This window comes from Mustela lutreola, chromosome 10 (genome assembly GCF_030435805.1).
Source record: "Mustela lutreola isolate mMusLut2 chromosome 10, mMusLut2.pri, whole genome shotgun sequence".
Lineage (NCBI taxonomy): Eukaryota > Metazoa > Chordata > Mammalia > Carnivora > Mustelidae > Mustela > Mustela lutreola.
Window position 1 is genome coordinate 94,254,333 of NC_081299.1, and position 22,404 is coordinate 94,276,736.

General features: G+C 48.6%; 1 protein-coding gene across 1 annotated transcript in view; it reads left to right on the top strand.

Moving 5' to 3' along the window:
- The window catches only part of KCNC4 (potassium voltage-gated channel subfamily C member 4), a 53,300-nt gene extending 39,916 nt beyond the window's left edge, over window positions 1-13,384 (top strand). Inside the window, exon 4 of the mRNA XM_059136532.1 lies at window positions 12,252-13,384. Coding sequence (XP_058992515.1) covers window positions 12,252-12,559 — 308 coding nt within the window. The 3' untranslated portion in view covers window positions 12,560-13,384. The remainder of the gene's footprint in view (window positions 1-12,251) is intronic.
- The last annotated feature ends 9,020 nt before the right edge of the window (window positions 13,385-22,404 follow it).

Below are 22,404 nucleotides of genomic sequence, written 5' to 3' on the forward strand. Positions count from 1 at the left end.
CCATCCTCTTTCTCACTCAGCCAGATGGCCCGAAGGCGGTGGGGTGCTTCCAGGAGCCCAGCCCCTTTTCCCTGCTCTAAGGCAACCAGCCAGCCACAGGATCTGAGCCCCTGCAGCCCGGGAAGGCAGTCAGGTCATAGTGGTGACCTCTTCTGACCCGAGGCATCCCTCGTGGGATCTTCACGGACCTGCAAAGCCCCTGCAGCGTCTCCCCCTCTATCTTGTGGCCCATTTGCCTCGGGGAGGAGGCCAGGGCAGGAGCTGGGTCCGGGGCTGTGTGGTACCTGCTTTTTGAGGACAGCACTGGCATGTAGATCTCGCTCTAAACTCTGCATGGCTTCCTGCTCTGGGAAATGCAGGATTAATTGAATGACATGTAGCGATTCCGGGAAGAAGGAGGTGGGGGAGGGGGAGGGCTGGCTGCCAATCCTGCCAAGGAGACTAGGAAGTAATTCAACCAGTCACTTGATGCAGAACTGCTTTAACAGGTGTCGGTGGAGTGGTCAGTTTATCCCGCATACAGCACCTCACGGCCTGAGCGCACACTTTGCAGGGTGGGCCAGAGCCCCCGGGGGGCCCACGGTGAGGGAGGCTGCGGCAGCAACGCTGCTCAGGTCCATCCCATCACCTATTTTGTGCTGCAAACACTGTCAAGGTTATGAGTAAACAATCTTGGAGCCGGCAAGCTCACTGCACAGTGGAGAAGATATCCAGAAACACACGTAGTATGTTTGCCCTTTCAGGGATGAGCCCAGTTTCAAACATCCAGTAAACTCTGGTGAGGGCGGGGAACATGTGCCCTCTCTTATTCACACCTGTAATCCCAGTGCTGGGCACAGAGTCTGGAACAGAGTAGAGGCTTAATACATGTTTTGCTGAATGAGCAAATAAATGAACAAATGCTCAGATCATGAGTTGGACCACCAAGTTCACTGGAGCTCCACAGGGAATCAGGGCTCTTTGCTGGCTGTGCCCTAGAACCCCTCGGTTTCCTCCCGTGAGACTCCCTTTACTTCTCTACCTTCCCTACAGCAGACCCCACCAGACCTGCACTCTGTAATTTTGCATTCAGTGCCCCGTTCCCTGCCCCCTGAGCCCCAGTTGCTTAAGATAACCAATATTAGCAGGTCAGACACAGCTCAGATGCACTTGAAGATGCTTAGCCTGGTTGGAGAGCCCTAGACAGAACCAGATGTATTTTTAGCTCCTTGGGTATCTGGAAAGGTACTGAGATGCAGTCGTGGTTACAGACACCGTGCAAATCAGTATTCTGTGACTGGCCTCCCCACACCAGCAATTTCCATCAGTGTCTCAAAAGCAAGGGTTGCTATGGAGATGGAGTGCCAGGGCAACTGAACTTCCTGTTAGGAAACAGCAGCACAGGTAGAGCTCCAGGCCAATGGGAACCAAGGAGTTTCTTGGATGGCCACAGTTTCCGCTCCTGAGGGCAAATGATGGCAGGAGTCCTTGGCATCATCAGGAGGGGGTCAGCCAGGAGACGGAAGATGCTCTTTCTGGAACTCGATTCAGGTAGGGAATGATTCTATTTCTTCCTCACAGGTGGCATAGGGCTGGTTTGGTTCTCTCTCTGTTCCTTTGCCCATGGACTTGGGCCACCTAAGAAGCAGTCTGGAAGCTGCTTGGGGAGGATGGTGGCAGGGCCATTCTGAGAAGAGATCAGTCCTGGCAGATACCTAGAATCGAAGTCTTGTGAGGGACAGGGGGAGAGCAGGTCATTTTGGTCCTGAAAGCATTTGAGTTACTCTTGGGATGGTGTTGGGCAGGGTTATCTCATTTTATCTTTGCTTTCATCTGGGGAGGCAGCCCAGGCAGGAGGCATGGTCCCTACCTCCCTCATTCATTCGCTAAACATTGCCTATGTGCCTGATAAGCTAGGCAGCTGAGATTAAAAAAAAAAAAAAAAAAAAAATCCGGGACTCCAACAGGCTAAATTCCCCACCTACTGCTACAAAATTAGCAAGATGTAAAATGAAAAGAGCACCCAGGTCTGTCCAGTTCATAGATTCAGAGGGATAAGAGCCTAAACATGTTCTTGAAGAGCATTTAGTCTGACCTTCACACTTCACAGAAAAGAAACTGAGGCCCAGAGAGAGCACAAACTTGGTCACTCAGGGAGTTAGTGAAAAAACAAGCCCAGGATTCTTTGGCCCACTCTTCTCATCACCCAGAGCTCTTTCCAGAGAAATGTGCTACCCCAAACTTTTACTGGACACCTGCTCCGAGTCAGGTATCAGTTCAGCTATGAATTACTTTCAGTTGTTGTTAACAGAGACCTGACCACAGTGACTTAAGCAAATGAGGAGTTTATTTTCTTATAAAAGATGTGCAGGGGCAGGGATCACAGGGCTGTTTGACACTTGGACAAAGTCATCAGGGTTGCAGTTTCCTTCTGGTTTTCTGTGTCACCACCTTCAACATGAAGGTTGATTCTAAACACCCAAGATGGCTGCTGGAGTTCTAGCCATCACATCTACGTTCCATACTCAAAAAGGAGAAACAAAACAGAACAAAAGGGCCTGTGGGCCTGCCCTGCCTGCCCCACTGCCTCCTTTGTGAATCTTCCTGAAAACCCATCTAAGTTCTACTTGCAGCCCATTTGTACTTGCTCATTGTCCGAAAGGTTGAGAAATGTCATCTTTTACTGGGGCACATGGCTGCCCGAAATAAAATTGGGGTTATGGTGGGAATGAAGAGTGGGAGAATGATACTTCCAAATTTTCTGCAGTGAGTATAAGTTTATTTGAAAATGATGGGGGGGAAATGCAAATTCTACCCCTCCGACCTCCTATTTCATCCACACAAGGGATGACTGGACCTGCCTAGAAGCACCTACATTATGCTACTTTAATGAGAACAGCACGACATTTCTTTCTTTTTCTCTCTTTCTTTCTTTCAAGATTTTATTTAGTTATTTGACAGAGAGAGATCACAAGCAGGCAGAGAAGCAGGCAGAGAGAGAGGAGGAAGCAGGCTCCCTGCTGAGCAGAGAGCCCAATGCGGGGCTCTATCCCAGGACTCTGAGACCACGACCCAAGCCGAAGGCAGCAGCTTAACCCACTGAGCCACCCAGGTGCCCCAGCATGACATTTCTTAAAGCAGGGTTTAAACCATCATAATATCAATGCAGGTCAGTTTGAACAAAATCTACAGACTTTGTGGATATCACCCAGGGTAGAGGCTTGGAGAAGAAGTGGCAAATTCACCAAGGAGCTATAGGAAATCTTGGCTTCATGCAAAGCCCGCTCACCAGCCCTGAGCCTCCCCCGCCCGCCAGCCCCCAGTTCATCTTGTCTGGGAACGCCTCCCACACACAGTCTCTGGGATGCTGAAATCCAACGCCCTCCGGGGCCGCTGGGCTGCTGGGCGGCATGCCCACCCAGAGTCATGCTGAGCAGCAGGGGTGGGCGCTGTGGGTTCGCCAGGAAGCCTCGGCCTTGGCTCTGCCGCTCACAGATGGCTCCGGTTATTTATGAATTGGAGCTGTTCTCCTCAAATCCCCGCAAGGTAGGTCAAGGACAGGGAGGAGACCCATAGTCAACGAAAGGCTGGGCCCAGGCATCCCAACTCCTACCAGCCCCATGGAAAGACTTCAAGTGTGGCTCGCAGGCTGGGGGCATGGGGAGGCACCCGGGATCCCCCTGCAAGACTTGCTTTCCGTGTGGGGGTTCTTGATGATAGTTCTAAGTAATACACTGCCCACGGCATGATGCAAGTTTTTTGAGAAGGGGACGTGAAAAAGCAGGCATCAGTCTATTCAGTATGAAATTGGGTGGTTCACTCATGGCAGAGCCCAGACACTCTTGTGTATTCAGAATCCATTCTCCCGCTCATCTTTACCAACAGTTTTATTTGAAAGCACTAATGGGCTCAGTTGCTGTATCCAGCTTCTCAACTCACTGGCAGATGCCCAGAGGGCTGCACCATAAAGTAGAGAGAAACATCTTTGGAGAGCCTGTCCATCCCTTAATAAAAGGCAAAGGCCCCAGAAAAGAAACTGCATTATTTTTGGCCTCACTCCTCCCCCTTCTTCCTGCCTGAAGTGAGAAGATGCTTGGGAATGCAGGGGACCATCCCCACAATCCTGAAAATAAAAAGCCCCATGCTAGGATAGCAGAGCAGGAAGCTAGAAGGATCTGAGGTCCTTCGTGACTCTCAAGACAACATCCCTGCAACTACCTACTTCCTGACTTCCGGTTATATGGCAAAAATCAAAACCCCATTTGGGTAGGCAGCATGGGTTTCTGTTAAGGGATGCCAAATGCAATCCTACTGATGCCCAAAGATTGCCAAAGGGCTATGCCTTTTTGTGCGATCGCAGATTTGCAAACCCATATGCAGTTTCTGTGCTCACTTCACTTCCTCCCCAGGCCAGCTTGGAACAGACCCCCACCTATGTATCAGGGAAAGAAACTGGCGGGATTCTCCCAGCAGAATTTCCAGCAGGCCTGGGCTTGCATCTTGACTGTTCATCTTTCTGTATCACTCTGGGGGAAAGTGAAGAAATTAAGTCCCAGGGACTGCTTTTACTCCTTCCGAGAGATAACATGGTATCCAGGAAAATGCTTCTTGGCTGAGAAGTCCCTGAGAATTAAAAATTTGATCCTCCCAAACTGGGGAACAGAATCTTCTCTCTTCCCATTTCAAACTATTGAGGCCACAGGACTGCTCCCACCACTGATGGTCCCATAGATCGTGGATCTCAATCCTTTGAGATCCATAAGATCTTAAGGCTTCATGGGAGGAAATGATGACTGAATCATCTGTCAGATTTTCCTCAGTTCAACCAAAATCACTTTGAGTGCTTACCATGTATCTATGTAAGCTTCACAAAATGAGCAAGTGGCTTTAAAAGATTCTTGCAAAGAAATCTGGATTAGAGATAATATTGATAATGCAAACATCAGAAACCATAAAAATACCTAGAGTGACCTTTCTCCTCCTGAATAAGCTCCTGATTAGCCAGCAAAAGCAATGACAACCTCACTGGACCTAAAAAGAAGTCGACAAAAAAAGTCAACATTTTCAAGATAATTCCCTAAAATATGGTTGACATTTTCTACTTTTTTTTTTTTTTTTTTTTTTTTAAAGATTTTATTAATTTATTTGACAGAGAGAAAGATCACAAGTAGGCGGAGAGTCAGGCAGAGAGAGAGGAGGAAGCAGGCTCCCGCCGAGCAAAGAGCCCGATGCGGGGCTCGATCCCAGGACACTGAGATCATGACCTGAGCCGAAGGCAGCGGCCTAATCCACTGAGCCACCCAGGCGCCCCGACATTTTCTACTTTTAATGAACTTATTACCCTAAGAGTTTTTGCCTTCAGATATTAGCTATTGATAACAGAAAGCTTCCCAATTAGTAAGATATTTAAAAATTAAGCATCCAGACAATGAATATAAACTTCCTTAATTATTTCATTGATGCTTAAACTTACTAACCATACTTACCCCGCAAAATTTCATTAAATGTAGTAAGTGTGTACAAGAGTCTTCTGGTATTTCTTAGTGATTGCAGAACTCGAAAAGCCTCCTGCCCTTAGGGAAATACTTGCGTTTCTACCATGAAAAAATGGCTGTAATACACGAAAAGCAATATGGCAACAACTCACGCAATCTTCAGTCAACAGGTCTTATCGAAAGATACATAGAAAACATTGCTGAAAAGTTTAAGAAGTGAATATTATAGCAGAGTATGCTAGGGATGCCGGGCTGGCTCGGTAGAACATGTTTCTCTCGATCTCAGGGCTGTAAGTTCAAACCCCACATTCGGTGTAGAGATTACTTAAAAATAAAATCTTTAGGGACGCCTGGGTGGCTCAGTTGGTTAAGCAGCTGCCTTCGGCTCGGGTCATGATCCCAGCGTCCTGGGATCGAGTCCCACATCGGGCTCCTTGCTCAGCAGGGAGCCTGCTTCTCCCTCTGCCTCTGCCTGCCATTCTGTCTGCCTGTGCTCGCTCTCTCCTCCTCTCTCTCTCTGATAAATAAATAAAAATAAAAAATAAAAAATCAAATCAAATCAAATCAAATCTTTAAAAAAAAGAAAAAGAAAAGAAAACAGGACAGGGGCACCTGGGTGGCTTAACTGGTTTAGCCTCTGCCTTTGGCTGAGGTCATGATCCTGGGGTCCTGGGATTGAGCCCCAAGTGGGACTCCTTGCTCAGTGGGGAGTCTGCTTCTTCCTTTCCCTCTGCCCCTTGCCCCATTTGTTCTCTCTCTCTCTCTGTCTCTCAAATGATAGATAAAACCTTTTTAAAAAGATAAGTAGGTAAGTTAATAAATAAATAAAACAAAGTATGACTTACAGGAAGTTTGCTTCATATTTGATTGAAAATAGAGAGCTTTCTAAAATCTTAGTTCATGGGACTGCCAGATTTTGTTTAAATACTAGAAAGAGGCCCCTACGTGGCTCAGTCATTAAGTGTCTGCCTTCAACTCAGGTCATGATTCCAGGGTCCTGGGATTGAGCCCCTGCATCGCATGAGGCTCCTTGCCCAGCGGGAAGCCTGCTTCTCCCTCTCCTACTCCCCCTGCTTGTGTTCCCTTTCTTGCTGTGTCTCTCTCTGTCAAATAAATAAATTAAGTAAATGAACAAATAAATACTAGAAAGAATGATTTTTGAATCACCAAAGGAAAGAGGTGTGGACGAAGAGCAAGTGAGTAATTTCTCAGAAAAGAAAAGAAAAATCCTTTATGGGAAAACTGTTGGCTGAAATGAAAAGGCGAGCCTGGGACAAGGGTATAAAGGTAGAGCCGCACTTGCTCTTCGTTCACTCGGCGGCCAAGAAGTGAAAGCCAGATGTTCAGGAGCGCAGAGGGTTGTCATTCACGTCGTTGATTTTATAAAAACCAGGTCTTCGAAGTATTACGGAGTCATTACAGCACTTTGTAATGGGATAGAGAGTAACCCAGAAGATCTTCCATTTCACATAGGGGCTCCCCAGCGTTCTCTCTGGGTAAGTACTTAAGACTTCACAAACTTAGAGGAAAATCACAGGTTTTGCTTATGAAGACGAATGTTCCATTTTTATTGCCCTTCTTTGTGATGACTAGTGGCTGTCAGAGTTTTTAAAGAAGCACACTCGACGTGCCCCTAAAAGATAAAGGTGACGCTTCATCATCTCTTAAAAAATAAACTCGAGCCAGGGAAAGGGCTTGGAAACAGATGTTTGGATGTTTCCATTGTTACACAATTTTGTTCCCAGCCCTGCTTGTAATACGTTTCCATTGTTCCTGTCCATCCACTGCAAAGGAACTGGCAACAGAATTCCCTAATTTGTTTTAGAATCTTTTAAATGAGAAGTCTCCATAGGTTTTGACTCCCTTTTATTAAGATTATAGAAACATAGTAATCACATCATATATAATAAGTAATTATAAACATGTTTCTGTTTGCTCGGAAGAACAAGGGTGTTAGAGCAATCACAGGGTGCTTACTGTGTTCATGGCCTCACTGAGGATTGTCTTGTTCCATGGGAGGGCACCTTGCCTTCGGACCCAGCGGGAAGCTCGGGGACTGTTTCTGTCTATTTCCTTTCCCTGCCTCTCCTCTCCCTTGACCTCCCCCGGCCCCCTTGCCCCAAGGCCCAGCACTGCTTTACAGGTGCTGCCTTAGTAAGGGAAATGTAAAGTTCAGGCCTGTGGGATTTCCCAAATCTCATAGCTTGCATCTCGACACGTGTTGCTTTAACCTACTCTGGCTTCCTTACGGCCATGGGATAAACTCTTAACTTCTGTGCAGAATATAGAAATACTGTGTTTCAAGGTGCCTGGGTGACTCAGTCGGCTAAGTGACCAACTCTTGATCATGATTTCAGGGTTGCGAGATCGCACCCCCAGTAGGGCTTCAAGCTGGGGAGGGGGTGGAGCCTGCTTAAGATTCTCTCTTTCCCTCTGTCTCTGCCCCTCCCTGCCTTCTAATTAAAAAAAAAAAAAAAAAAGTGTTTAAAGAAATACTGTGCTTCTGCCTCACCGGGTCTCCATCAACCTTATCAAACCTACTCTTGTCAATTCTCTAGAAGCCTTCCTCCTGCCCACTTGAGATCTAGGTTTGCCCTAAGACCCCACTCAGAGCCCATGTCTTGCTTACATCTCTTCCATCCCGGCCTTGGTCGTACTTTTCCAACCGTCCCTCCTCTGGGAGCTTTTCTAGAACACTATGGGCACAGTTGGGCACTCCTAGCACCTGTCATGATGGGAACGGACTGTCACATCTGTGATCGCCCACCTGTGAGCCTCCGTGTGGGTCCAGCACCTGGAGCAGAGACACGCTGCACACAGGCCTCAAGACTTACTGTACAACACTGCTGGCGTCTACGACAGATGCTCACTGGTGACAGCATGGCATCTGGGGTCCCTGAGATGACATGTCCCATCGGTCACATGCACATTTTTCTATGGTGGGAGGAGGGGCCATGAGTTGGGACCCGAGATCATGGCCTGGCTGGCAGCAGAGGGGACCAACGGGGTGAGAAGCCATGGGGGTGCCATTTTGTTCTATTCTGGGCACAGCCGACTCCCTGGAGCCCAGGGAACTGAGGGCTGGATGCTGGCTCACCCCTGAGGGGGAAGTGATGGTCGCAACTGGAGTTCTGGGCCAAAATACATTTCGTGATGCCCTGGGGCATTTGGGAGCATGAGGCACACTTTAAAAATACATGAGAATTTAAGGGCTTTTTTGCCCCCTACACCTGCTGGAAGAACATGTCCAATGTCTGGGCTAATATTAGGGCTGTTTATTTTCTACCGCTAACATTTCTTGGGCCATCTTCAATTGCTACTGGAGACAAGGTGACTGATACTGACTTTGGCACCCTGGGTCCAGGAAGGATTACCAAGGCTGAGTAGGAGCACGTCTGGGCAACACAGGCATGCAGACAGACGCCCAGAAATATGTGGGCCATCATCTGACCCAGTCGTTCTGGGGTTCAAGGTGGCTCAGACATAAAGGAGTCTAGTTAGAGGGGGTCCTTTCATAGGGGTGTCTGATGGTCCAAAATCCAGTGTTACACATAGAATAAGAAACAGCTTTTCCAGTGGGGAGACTACTTTGTGAAACAAATGAAGGCCTGTAAGGCAACAGTCTCCCTTCCTCCACTTTTTTAAAAAATTTAGATGGGGGGCAGAGAAAGGGAGAGAGAGAATCTAAAGCAGTCTCCACGGCCAATGGAAGGGGCTCAGGGCTCGATCTCACAACCCTGATATCATGACCTGAGCAGAAATCAGGAGTCAGAAGCTTAACCAACTGAGCTACCCGGCGCCTTAATAGTCTCCCTTCCTAAAACGAGACCCAATTCTTCCAAGTTTTGTGTGGGGGGAGGGTCTTCATTTGAGGAGGGCCACTTTGCAAACATCTCTTTGCCTCTGGGCTTTGCCTCCCCTTTGAGGACCAGGCTCCCCCACTCTCTGTGGTCAGATAAGTTGGGGATAAAGTCTCTTTCTCACATTACCTTTAGTACAACTGAGGCAGATCGGAATTCTAATGGGGACTTCACATTAAAATAAAAAAGAAGAAGAAGATAGAAAGAAAATAAAGCACAAAACAATTGAAATATCAAAACATAATTTATTGATGATTAGAACTTTTACCTCGGCCCCCCCCCCCCCATTCTTCTTTAAAAGTCCCTAGAAAAATATCTCTTTTATTGTGTTTAGGCTCTTCCTAAGCTGGAAGACTTGCAAAACAGGTTCCTAAATGGCCCGGAGTAGAATGGTAATCCTCTCAGGCTTTCCAGGTCTAGAGCAGCAGAAGCAAACAAACAAATAAACAAATGCACAAAAGCTACTTCCTTCCCCCAAGAGGACAGCTCTTGGCCAAACAGAACCTAAGACCACTGGAAAAGGACTGCAGCCAAAGCCCAGAGGGGCTGTTAGAGAGGCCTGCCCAAGAGAAACCCCCGAGTCCCCTCTCCCCACGCAGTCCTGGGTGTGATCACCCCACCCTGTTCTCCTGGCTGCTTGAGTTCCTTGCATTATAACAACATTTAATGTCAAAATACTACCCGTCTGCACCGGCTTGGGGGAGAGAGCTCAAGTAGCCATTTTCCATTTGGCACCAGGGAAGCCTGTTCTGGGCCCCAAAGAACTTAGAGCCAGGACAGTGCCACGGTGGGTGGGTAGGAGGGCTGAGGTGCTACCCAGAACTGGACCCTCTCCTTCTGAAAACGTAGAGAGACTACACTGGCATGGGGATTGAAAGGAACAGAACTTGGAATGCTGGCAGGCATGGGGCTGGACACTAGAGGGCTGAGCAAGGAGGATACAGGCCAAGGTGCACAGGAACCAGGTAAGTCAGTCCAGCCCGAGAACGTGTTTTGACCCTTTGGAGGTCCTCACAAACACTGTCAGCTGCTGCTGTTCACCCTTCCTAAGACCTCGCTCTCAGCCAGGCTTGCCAGGACAGCCCCACACAGGGGACACCTCATTTGTCTCCCCAGGATCCCTGGGAGGCAGGTCCTGGGGTGGTCCCCATTTTGCAGATGAGGAAGTAAGAATCGAGTGGCAAAGGTGTTTTACACCTTGTCCAGGGGCAGGAACTCCTGTGTGGCAGGGCTCGGCTTTGAAGCACTGAAGTCCAACCCCATCGGGTCTCTGCTCTTAGTGCTGGTCCTGCCACAGCCATTGTGGCCATGCCTGGTCCTGCAGGGCCCCATTTCTTTCCCTGACGTCCTTTGGCATTTGTAACCCTGAAGGACTTCAGCACCAGGAGATCCCTGAAATCATGGGTTCCCTAGGCCACCGAGGACCCCACACCTCAATGCACTGTTGTCATGGGGCTCTTTGCTCCTTTTGAGGCCCCTTGCCATCTCCCGGTTAGTTCCTCGGGGGGACCCAACTTTCTCTCCTTGGCTTGTGGGGCCGGCAGAGCCAGCGGCAGCCCCATGGGTCTCGGTAGCTCCCACTTAGCAAGCAGCCAGCAAACCTCTACAGACAGGCAGCACCCCTGGGGAGGCTGCTGGTCATCCCTTGTGTGACCGCTTTGGCTCAGATGCCTGTGCACAGTGGGCATCAGCTTTCTGAGAGCCAAGGGGTTGGGGATCAGTGGGGCTGCTCCTCCACTCTTCATCTGGCCTTCTGGCTGCTTCCAGGCCACCATCTTTGCTCCATTCTGTAGTGGAACCACGTAGTGTTTGCTTGTTTGCTATTTATACTGCAGTTGCTGTCTGGGGTGTTTCTCTGAAGCAAACTGGTAAGCTCCCAAGCATTAAGTATACTTCGGGCTCAGGCCTGCACTCACACACATGGGTTCAGCTAGGACGAGGCCTGTCCTTACTCCCCCACAGCCTCCGGGTCCTTCCTAAATCGGTACCTTTCAGATACCTCCACTCCCCCCATGCCCTCTCATAAGCACAGTCTTAAATAGATTTGGAATCTGGCTCCCACAGCCTTCCCTGTCCCATGAAACATCCTTTCAGCCTCTCTCAGGGTTAGGCTATGCCCAGAGCCGCTGTCGTCTTCTCTCCCTGTGGCAGGATGCATGTAGCCCTCTGTGTTTGGGCTCTATTTTGAACCTCCTCACTGCACTTCCCTCAGGTCAGGGCCGCCTTTAGGGGAAGCAAATGTCCCCTAGGCCTTCCTAGAGCATAGATGTAGCTAAACCACATGGTATTTTTTCCCCCAGTCAGCCTTATTGAGGTGTAATTTACACAGAGCAAAATATACCTTCTAGTGCATAGTTCCGTGAGTTTGGACCAATACGTACGGGCATATCAGCACCACCAGGGTGAGCCTACAGAGCCTCCCATCACCCCAAAGGGCACTTCTACACACCTCTGCAGTCAGCCATGCCTCTTACCCCCAGCCTCTCCCCACCGCCCGTCTGGATGGGTTTCATTTCTCCCCGCCATGGTTTTGTTTTTTCCCGAATGTCACATGAATGAAATCTGGTGCCTAGCCTCCCTCACTCAGCACAATCCTATTAAGCTTCACCCACGGTGTGGCACGTATTGCTAGCCTATTCTTGTTTGATGCTACGTAGTATTCCAAAGTCAGGATGGGCTACAGTGTGTTAATCCATTCACAAGTTGAAGGACATGTGGGGTTCTTTCCAGTGTTCAGCAATTACGAATAGTGTGGCTGTAAACATTTGTGTAGAGGTTTTATGCGGACATATGTTTTCATCTCTCAGGTAAATCCTAGGACTGGGATTTCTGAATGGTAAGGTAAGTGTATATTTAACTTTCAAGAAACTGCCAAACTGTTCTCCCAAGTGGCTGTATTATTTTGTGTTTCTACCAGCAACAGAGGAGAGACCCAGGTGCTCGGCCTCCCCACTGGTGTTAAGCGTCGCCCTTCTCCCCCCAGCCCTGCCTCCTCCTGTTCTACAGAACGTGCTACATGGTACTTCGATGACCCATTGCTGGGCTTCTTTCCCTCCAGTGGCGGGAAATGGGACCTGTGGATTTCTATATTGCCTACGCAGAGGACAGACATCAGGGCAGGATCTCACTAAGAGATGTGTAAAGGCGGCAGGATTAAGAGGGAACTGCTACAAAGGACAGTTGCTTCTGTGTGGAACATTCCAAACGAAGCCAAGGAGTCGGTGAGGGGACGCTGATCCTGCGGGTGGACTGAGAGAGAGGCCGCCCAACAGCCTGGTGGCCCCGGATCTGGGAGTTGTTTCCACAGTGTGCCCGGCTGCTCACTAGAGGGTGCGAGCACAAGTGAGAGGATGAGCAAAGGAACTCTGAGAGAAAGAGCTCCGGAGGAGGAAGGCCCAGAGAGGCACGGTGTGACAGAGAACACATGGCCGCAGGGTGGCAGGGAGTGCCCACCAGAGCAGGCCTGGGGCCTCTGGGGCGGCCACAGGGCAGTAGAGGGCAGAGGGCTGGAGGGCAGCAGCAACCAGTGTGTCCCTGAGGGCCTGACCACGGGAGGCCCAGCCCCGTCTGGAGGCCCACACCACACTGTGCCTTCCTTGCAGACCAGCCCTGCAGGGGCCTCCACTGGGACAATGAAGGAGTCTCTTGACGTGGAGGGTCAGCCCTTCAGTAGACTTATATGCTGGGGTACTGAATGGGATGAAGGATCTTTTCAGGAGGGCTGGCGGGCAAGTGGAGGGATGCTGAGGACTACATGCCTGGAGGAGGGGAGAAACAAGAAAACAAATCACTGACTGGCTCTCCAGAGTCAAAGGTATTCTGTCCCTCTTCTGTGGGCTGACAAGGGCCGGAGGCCATCCAAGAGCTGGAGACGTTCTGCAAGGAGAGGAGAGGAATGAAACCTGCAAGGGGTGGTGAGGATGTGAGTTCGGGCTGTGTTCCCGCTGAGCGGAGGCAGGCTGAGTACTGGCATGAGGCCCCACACTGGGCTCCCTGATCAGGCTCCCTAATCGGCGGGAACCCTGCTTCTCCTTCTCTCACGCCCCCTGCTTGTGTTCCTGCTCTCACGTCTCTCTCTCTCTGTCAAATAAATAAATAAAATCTTGAAAAAAAAAAAAAACAACAGGTCATCTATTCCAAATTCCCCCTTCTTACAGGTGAGCTCTCTGAGGCCCAGGGTGAGGAAGGGACTTGCCAGTGGTCACATGGCTAAGTAGTAGAGATAAGACCACAACCGAGTCTCTGGACTCTTTTTTTTTTTTTCTTTTTTAAGATTTTAATTATTTATTTGAGAGAGAAGAGAGAACACAAGCAGGGGGAGCGGCAGAGGCAGAAGGAAAAGCAGACTTCCTGCTGAGCAGGAAGCCCAACGACGACTTCGGTCTTGATCCCAGGATCCTGAGATCATAACCTGAGCCAACATCAGACGTTTAACTGACTGAGTCACCTAGGCGCCGCTCTAGACTCTTTTCAGAGCAGTTATGAATCCAGAATCCTAGCAACTCCTCAGGGGAATATAGTCTAGAAAGCTCTTGAAAAGCAAAAAGCTAAAAATGAGCCCAGATCTGTTTGGCCTGGTTCTTCTTAGCCAAAATGCCTACCCTGGTGTTGCCTCTGGCTGCACAGGTTTAAGCCCAAGAGTGTGGTACAAATGGACATCTGTCTCCTTTAGAAAACCATTCCAACAAAAAGTGGGCTAGCTGCTCCTGGAAACATCCAGGAAAAGTTGTGTGCCAGGAAGCACACAACCATGTGGGGCTGTTTCTAGTTTAGTGTATGGCAGAAGGGGGTGGGCTCTGGAGTGGGAGAGGAGGCTGTCCCAACACATGCTTCGGGCATCTTCCCTCTTGCTGACAGCTGTACAGTGGCTCAGGGAGGCAGCTAGTGGTGGAGGAGGCTGTGTTTACACATAAAAGTCTAACAGTGACCTGAAGCTTACACCACATAATCACTCACAATCACCCTGCATTCCTCCAGCTTGTCAACACCATCACCAGGACAGATCCCCATTTCCTGACACAAGTTTCCCTACAGCTATGGACCTGGGACGACCTCCAAACTGACCTAATGTAATAATTTTGTTCTGATACCTGGATATCTCTCTCTTTCTGTCTCTACCTATCTCATCTGTCTTAGTCTATAAACTCTACTGGGGCCACAGGCCCAAGCTTCCATATTGGGTTCCATGAGATTCCCCAGCTATAGCTGACTGGACCAGAATCAGAGTCTGTCTAAGTGTTGAATAATCTATTGGCTGGTCAGTAACCAATCAGATTCACTCATTTGAGAGTTTTTAAGATTTTTTTTTTATTATTTATTTATTTGACACAGAGAGAACACAAGTAGGCAGAGAGGCAGGCAGAGAGAGAGAGGAGGAAGCAGGCTCCCTGCTGAGCAGAGAGCCCGACGTGGGACTCGATCCCAGGACCCTGAGATCATGACCTGAGCCGAAGGCAGCGGCTTAACCACTGAGCCACCCAGGTGCCCTCATTTGAGAGTTTTTAAATGAGTGCTGCAGAATCAGTACTTCATTAGAAGTCAAAGTTTATGTAGAGTTGGGGACTTCACCCACCAACCAAAGCTACAAAGAGCCAAAGCTATCAGGAAGCAGAGAAGATTTTGAGTAAGCTAGAGAGAGGAAGATGGCACGCAGGTATAAATAGATGAGACACCATGGAGGCCCCAGAGAAAGAGAATCAGAGAAAATAGAATGTCTGCCTGGAGCTCTAGAGTTCCCGTTTTCCAGATCCAGTTTCCAAGAGACTGGGCTCTACTTTACTTCCATGAGCTGCACTGTAACCTTACAATAATTACCTCCTTTATTTTGGCTTGCATTAGTGCTTTTCTCCCTTTGCATCCAGCAAATCCATCCTAAAATGCCTGATTTTCATGTAATCTGATTTCATGTATTATAAAATCGCTGCTCATAAATCTCCAGGGGATGGCCCTGAAGTTGGCAATGGTGTCTATCTATGTCTCTCCTTGGAGATTTAGAATGAAAGACCATTAAGAAGGTGAGCCAGGAGAGGAAGAGGAAATACTTCACTTTGGTGACTGCACAGAACATCTTCTGGAGAAAAGGAGCCCAGGAATGGAAAGAGGGCATCTATTTCGAGAGAGAAATTGTCTTTCATGGACTTGGCTTGGTCCCTGGAGAGGACAGGCTCCATGTTTCCTCCACCGTTTCCTTCATTCATCCCATAAGCATTGATTGTGCACAAATAGGAGCCTATCCCTCAGCTTGGGGCTGAGGAAATAGAGAAATAAGACACAGTTTCTTCTCACAGTGTAGTGAGGAAGACAAACCTGTTAGTATTTTGTTGGAGTGTACTAAGTCTTTATTATGCAACTAAGTCTTTATTATAGTCTGTCTTCCAGGTGAGTTATTTGTCTCTGCATCAGTTTCTTCTGTGAGGTGAAGGGTCCAGAAAAAACAGAAAGCCTGAAACATCATTTCTCCCCCATCCCACTGAGACTCATGATGAGCGTGGCACTCTGGAAGTAACTGGAGAATTAATTGACCAGACGGTCTGGGCTGGGAGTCTGAACCGTGTCGTTCCTCTTTGTCCACAGATGGCTGACTTGGCCCTGACCAGTAAATGTGAGGGAAATACGTGCTTCTGAAGCTCCTGGGTCACAAAAGGACACCCAGGAGGAGTGAGGAATGTGGGTGAAACACTCAAATCTATGCTGGGGAAAGAACGCAGAGCATGTGCACTCTGGGTATGTGTGAGTGACATTGGTTGGGAGGTGCCCTAGGACTTACTGATCAAGCCACTCATCTGAGCATACAGTCAGTAGCAAGACCTGCTGTCCCCAGGTTCACAGGATGCCTTAACTTTTCTGAGGGAGTCACGCAGATTTGAGAGTTTAACCAGTTGTATACTCTAACCGGTTGAAGATTCTCAACACTAAAATGTCGTTAAGAACTCAACGCTTGCTTTGGGACCTATGCACATGAAGAACGGGTTCGAAGAAATGGTGTGGTTTTGATCATGTCCAGGCAAATAAGAACAAAGAGCATCACTTCTGTCAGCAGGCTGGGGAGCTCTAAGCAGCCCCCATGGGTACCTAGACTCCTCAGCAGGAATTCTTCTAGAGCAGAAATGTAGGTCCCTGGCTTCAGGGCACAATATCTTGGCCATTAGAAGCATAAACCAATCTTCTGCCCCCATACTCTGCTTCAGTGCCAGGCAGGCAACTCCTGATTCCAGGCTGTTTGGGAGTAACATTTCTCAGGACAGTTCTGATTTACCACCAGTGCCGAAGGAGGTTAGTTGGCATGACTTAGTCCTTCCCTGCATCTAAATGCAAGAGCATCTTCTTAAGGCAGAGAGAGCAGGACACTCTGTATTCAACACAGCGTGGAAACAAGTGTCCTAACGGCCCCAACAGCATAATAGCTCATGCAGAAACAGTGCATTGTGTCACCAAACCAAAAACAAATTAAAGATTGACAAACATGGAACTGGAGGGGGGAGGGGGAGTTGCAAAAGTGACTCTATAACGGGCTATTCCCAGTAAGCTCTCAAGAGCACAGAGATGTGGGTCATGTGTATCTACTAATATAGCTCACACATTTTTAATTACTTGGACACTCAAGTCTAACTAAACTGCAAAGGGCCTATATACACTCTCCTTTTCCTCTGAAGCCTCTGTTTTCAGCATTAACTAATCCCCCGCCCACCAAACACAACACCCGGGCAAAAACTAAATTTAGCCATCTCTTTTTGCTTGAAATCGTTTTCATAGGGGCTTAGACTCACTTGATAGGGCTGATATTGTAAGTGAAGTCAAGAAAGAACACATCATTAAAAATGTTCCGGGGGCCAGCAAAATGCCTTTGAAATTGCTTGCTTTTTAGCTGGAAATGTGAACTAGCGTAGCGGGAGCACGCAGATGCCTGCATTAGGAAGATAATAGAAATGTAATGCTATTCCTTGTGCTTCTTTTAATGCCACAGGCAATTCTGAGCTCCAGCAATTAACGGTAGGACGTTCTTTTCTTTAGGAAAAAGAAAATAGGATTTATTGGTGAAATGGACAACCCACCACATTTCTGACTCAGTCTATCTCCTCCCCTGAAATAACTTAGCTGCTACTAACCTTGGAGTTCCTCCCCTCCCAAAGAATCCCGGCTCCAGCCTTCCCCCTTGATACCAAGATCGGCAAAGTGTGCCATTCAGGGCAGAAATGTTGCCCTGGGGGTTGAGAGGGACAGTGTTTCCATCTTTAAAGCCTGGTACATTTTGTTCTGAACTGCATTCCAAGAAGGTCTGAGTATGAAGCAATATTGAGGAAGGCCCAGCCCTAGCACGGCCCCGCCCAGCACCCCCCTCCCAGGAGAGGGTACAGGGGCAAGGCCTCCTCTGATTAAATGTAGGTTAACTCTAAAAGTTTTTATATACCTATATTAAATGGTATATGATTACATTGATCACATTAGGTGACTATGAACAAGACCATTTCTCTGTGTATACGGTGTTATAGACTAATTCTCCAGGGGGAATCACCAAAGAAAAAGCCAAAGCTTCCTTGGACAGATTTGAGGTCTTCTCTGGACTTCAGTTTCCTTATCCATAAACTGAGATGATTTGAGTCAGTGGCTTTTTGACCATGGGTGACTCTGCTTCCCAGGGGACATTTGGCAGCACCTGGAGATATTTTGGGTTTAGCAGTACAGGGGAGTGTGCAGGCTACCGGCCTCTACAAATTCTGCTAATCAATCCTACAGTACACAGGACAGCCTCTTGCAACAAAAAAATTATTTGGCTCAAAATGTCAATAGGGTTGAGGCTGAGAAACCCTGAAATGGATGATCTCTAAGTTCCCTTCAAGCTATAAAAAATATCTGCCTTTTTGCATGAGTATTAATAACCCACACAAGCACACATGTTTGAGACCTCCTAAATTTTGATGACAAGGCCCAAGGCACTTTTCTCAGGTACCAAGAGGAAATCTGATTTTGTCACTAACTTGTGGGGCTCACCTTCTAAGCCAAGACCAGGTCCATCTGCCGTTACCCTGTCCATCATCCCCAGCACCAGCAGAACATTAGTCATCAAGGAAGCCATTCTGAGTTAGAGAAGCTCCATGGGGGCGGGGCCAGAGTCCATGAGGACCTCACTTCCGGGGTCAGCTAGGTCATCACTTGTCACCAGATTTTTTTCACTGCCAGATTGCTTGCATTATCCGGTGAACTCTGTTCCCATCTGTGAGCCATGCCTGTCAGACTCCCAGGAGTGCAATCTCACTTCCCTGTCCATTTCTTTCCTCCACTGGGACTTAGGATTGCCAGCTCTGGAGACACAACTTCCCCTGAGCTGGGACTGAAGCTCTTTTAAATTCCCTCTGGAGACTTGGACTCACAGTCCTGACAAAGATAGGAGGATTCAAGTTGTAAGCTTTCGTCCCAGGATTTGGAATGCGGGAAGATGTTTGAGGTTCATATCAATGACACGTGTGGCATCACTTCTTTTTCCTTCACCCATGGCAGACATCACCAATCAATCACAGAACTTCCCCCCCCCCCCCCCCCCGTTGAACTGGAGCATGGCCAAACATAGCACAGCCACTTCCAAATGATCAGAGATGATATTCTAAGGTTAAACAATTTTCTATGCCAGTCTCTGAACCATTCAAGTGAAGATGGTAGGGGTTAGGAGAGGCAAACAGATGAGACCCTCAGCTAGATTATAAGTTCCATGGTCTGGACAAGGACAAGTTCTGCTTCATTTACTAGTCTATTCCCACTATACGCAAACTCAAAAACTGTTGAATGAATGAGGGTTCTCCCAACTCGTGGTCTCCCTAAGAAGAACATTGCCTGCCTGGCTGCAGGGATAAATGGACCCCAATCAATTGTTCATATCTGGGCTAATGCAGGATACAGCAGCCCTGGGGAAGGAAGGGAATGAAGGAGGAAAGGTACTCTAGTGAACTCGACTCTCAGCCATAAAAGGGGACTGTAGGAATGATGGTTTCCATTATTTCTAAAAGAGGGGTAATGGCTGTGAGTGAGTACTTGTTGAACTTTCCTGTGTCTATTATTTTTTATCATCTCTTCCCTGGTTCCCTGTAGTCATTAGAGGGCTTTAGGCATTTTAAGCCATCATTTATTGAGTGCTATGTTCTAACAGTTTTATAAACATTAACCCACTAGGTGATCACAATAGGTTGCCTCTCTTTTTACCCCCATTCTCAGAAACCAAGGCTCAGAGTTGTTAATTACATGCCCAGATGCACAGCTAGTGGGAGGCTCAGCTCAGACTCATACCCAGGCCAGTGTGCCTCCAAAGCTGGTATTCACAAACTTTTCAAACAGCAAGAGTCTAGGTACTTGTGCTTGATGGCTACAGGGTTGGAGGAAATGGTGGTCCATCCTTCTGAGTTTGCGGGGAGAGAAACCCCAAGAGAGGGAGTGGCAGAGGAGCAGAGGGCCTGAGACATTAGGGAAGGCAGAAATAGGTCCCTGGGTGTTGGCCGAGATAAGAAATAGGTTCTCAGTACCTAAGTCCGGGATGCAGCATATTTCTGGTCTACCGGCCTATGATCCTTGGTTATTACCCACGGCCCAAATCCCTTTGTCTACTATCCATTATTCTCCAGTCCACCTCCCCACCGTCTCCTGGCTGTCCCTCCCTCGCCTGTTAGGGCTGCCAGATTGAGCAAATAAAACAGGATGGTTGGGTTGCCTTCCTGGCTCAGCTGGTAAAGTATCTGACTTTTGGCTTCAGCTCAGTTCACCATTGCATGGTCATGGGATCAAGCCCCATGTTGGGCTCAGTAAGCGATCTGCCTGAGATTGTCTCCCTCTTCTCCTCCCCCTCCTCTCTCTCTCTCAAAAAATAAATAAATAAAATATTTTTTAAAAACCCACAGGATGGTCAGTTAACTTCTAATTTCAGATAAACGATGAATGATTTTTTAGTATAAATATATATTCCATGTTCCATGGAATATTCCAGATATCTTTATACTAAGAAATTACTCATGGGGCTCCTGGCTGGCTCAGTCAGTAAAGCATGCAACTCTCAATCTCTGGGTCCTGAGTTCAAATCCCATCTTGGGACTTACTTAAAAAAAAAGAAGGAAATTATTCATTGCTTATCTGAAATTCAAATTTAATTGGTCGTCCTGTATTTTATATGACAACTCTATCCATCAACCCCTGCTTACTGCCCCACTAATCTCCTGGTTTCCTGATCCACCCCTGCCCTGCTCTGCTGCCTACCATCCCCAGTGGGACCCCTATCCCCACACAAACTCCTGAGTTCCTGTGTCACATTCTCTGCTCAGCTTAGCCTCTCCCAGAGTCTTCCTGGAAGCAAATTTTGCAGCCCTGAGGACAGGACCCTAAGCATCTTTGCCCAAGTCACTCAGATCCTCCCAGGGGCATTAGACTCAGGTGCCTGACTCAGGCTCCCTGTAGGGGTGATGAGGAGGCTTCTGGTCTACAAAGTAATGAAGCTAATGAGCCGTAAAAGGTTGCTTTGCGGTTTGGAAAAACGTCATCACTTTCCTGGCTCTGGGACAAAACAATCATTTTAAGATGTTTGGGGGCAGGGGGATTGAGAAGAGGATGGTTTGTTGTTTGTCTCCCGCTCCCCTCCCCCCCGAACCCACCAACTGCAGATAGGATAGGTTAATGAGCCGGGGAAGTAGAATGCACCCAGGAAATGATGTGGAGCATCATGGACCCTGGGGTCCATTCCCAAGGACTGTAAAACTCGGGGCTGGAGGCTGGAGTGGGTGGAAGCTGGAAGCTCATTGCCTTTTTGGGGGGCTCCCTCTCCTCCCTTCGGACATAACCATAGAGATGGGGAAGGGCTTAGCTTTCCTTCCGGGAGTAACCCTAACAACTGAGGAATACGGGAAGAGGATGGGGGAGGGAGGGGAGAGGAATTAGAGGAGCCGCATTGTCTATACCCCCTCCACCACGTATGTACGTGAGTTGCGCGCGTGCACGTGCCTGCCTGCTGCACATGCTCACACACACCCATCGCGGCGCAGGCGCTAGGAGGTTGGTTCTCACGCCTTTTCTGCTTGCTGTTCATGATGAACCAGTTGCTTTCCCTGTCTGGGCCTCAGTGTGCTCCTCTATAAATTTCAGGAGGAGTAGAATCTCTTGTCTTGCCTTTAAAGACCCAGGAGTTTAGGATCTCCACGCTGCTCTGAATTCCCCGAGGGCAGGAACTTGGGTTCAACCCGTGGGTGACTGAGTAGAGCCCAGCACCCAGCCAGCCTTGGGGAGGGTCAGCAATGCCAGCTGCTTTGGGGGCTGCTGTTCTTAGGCCCGGAGACTGCCCCCAAATCAGAGGCTGCTCTCAAAGCATGAGCCGGAACCTGCCCAGGCTGCAGGGGCAAGAGGCTGCAGGAGGAACCCTCTTCTGAAGCCAGGATCCTAGACTCCTAAGCAGGTCACCCCGCAGATACCCTGTGCTGTGGCGCCTCAGGACCAAGCAGAAGACCCAGCGTCGGGAGAGGACACATCTGGCAGGTGACTCCCAGGGTCCCCCCCCCCCCCAGTCACTCACACACCCAGAACTGCTGTGAATGCCTTTCGATTTAGTTTAATTAAGCCATCTGCCCACATTAAATGGTAAATTATTTCCATCACTCCCATAATCCCAGAGGGGAGAAAGAGATAAAAGGGGACTGTCATCCCTTGAGTAGAACTGGAGGCGCCTGCCTCGCCTGCCCGCCTGTGTGGCTTCTCTCTGGTGAGAAACAGCCTCAGGGTTTACAAATCCTCCGGTGTCCCCCAGACTCCAGCATAACCTATTGCCTCACACTTCCTGCTCTTTGGAGGGGAAGGAGCAGGGCTCACATATGTCTGACCATGGGCAGGAAAAAAATGAAAACTTTCCTTTTTTCCCCCTCTACCTTGAGGTGCTTGAGTGCCTATGACAGTTTTCTTCCAATAAGCATGTGTTATTTTGCACCTCCCTTAGCTCCTGGCTCTGCTGAGGGAGCCCAGTGCACCCTAAGTGGAAGTACCCAGAAGGGCATTATGAAGTGACTTATGACCCTCCCTTGACTCTGCAGGTATGTGGCCAGAGGCTGAATGAT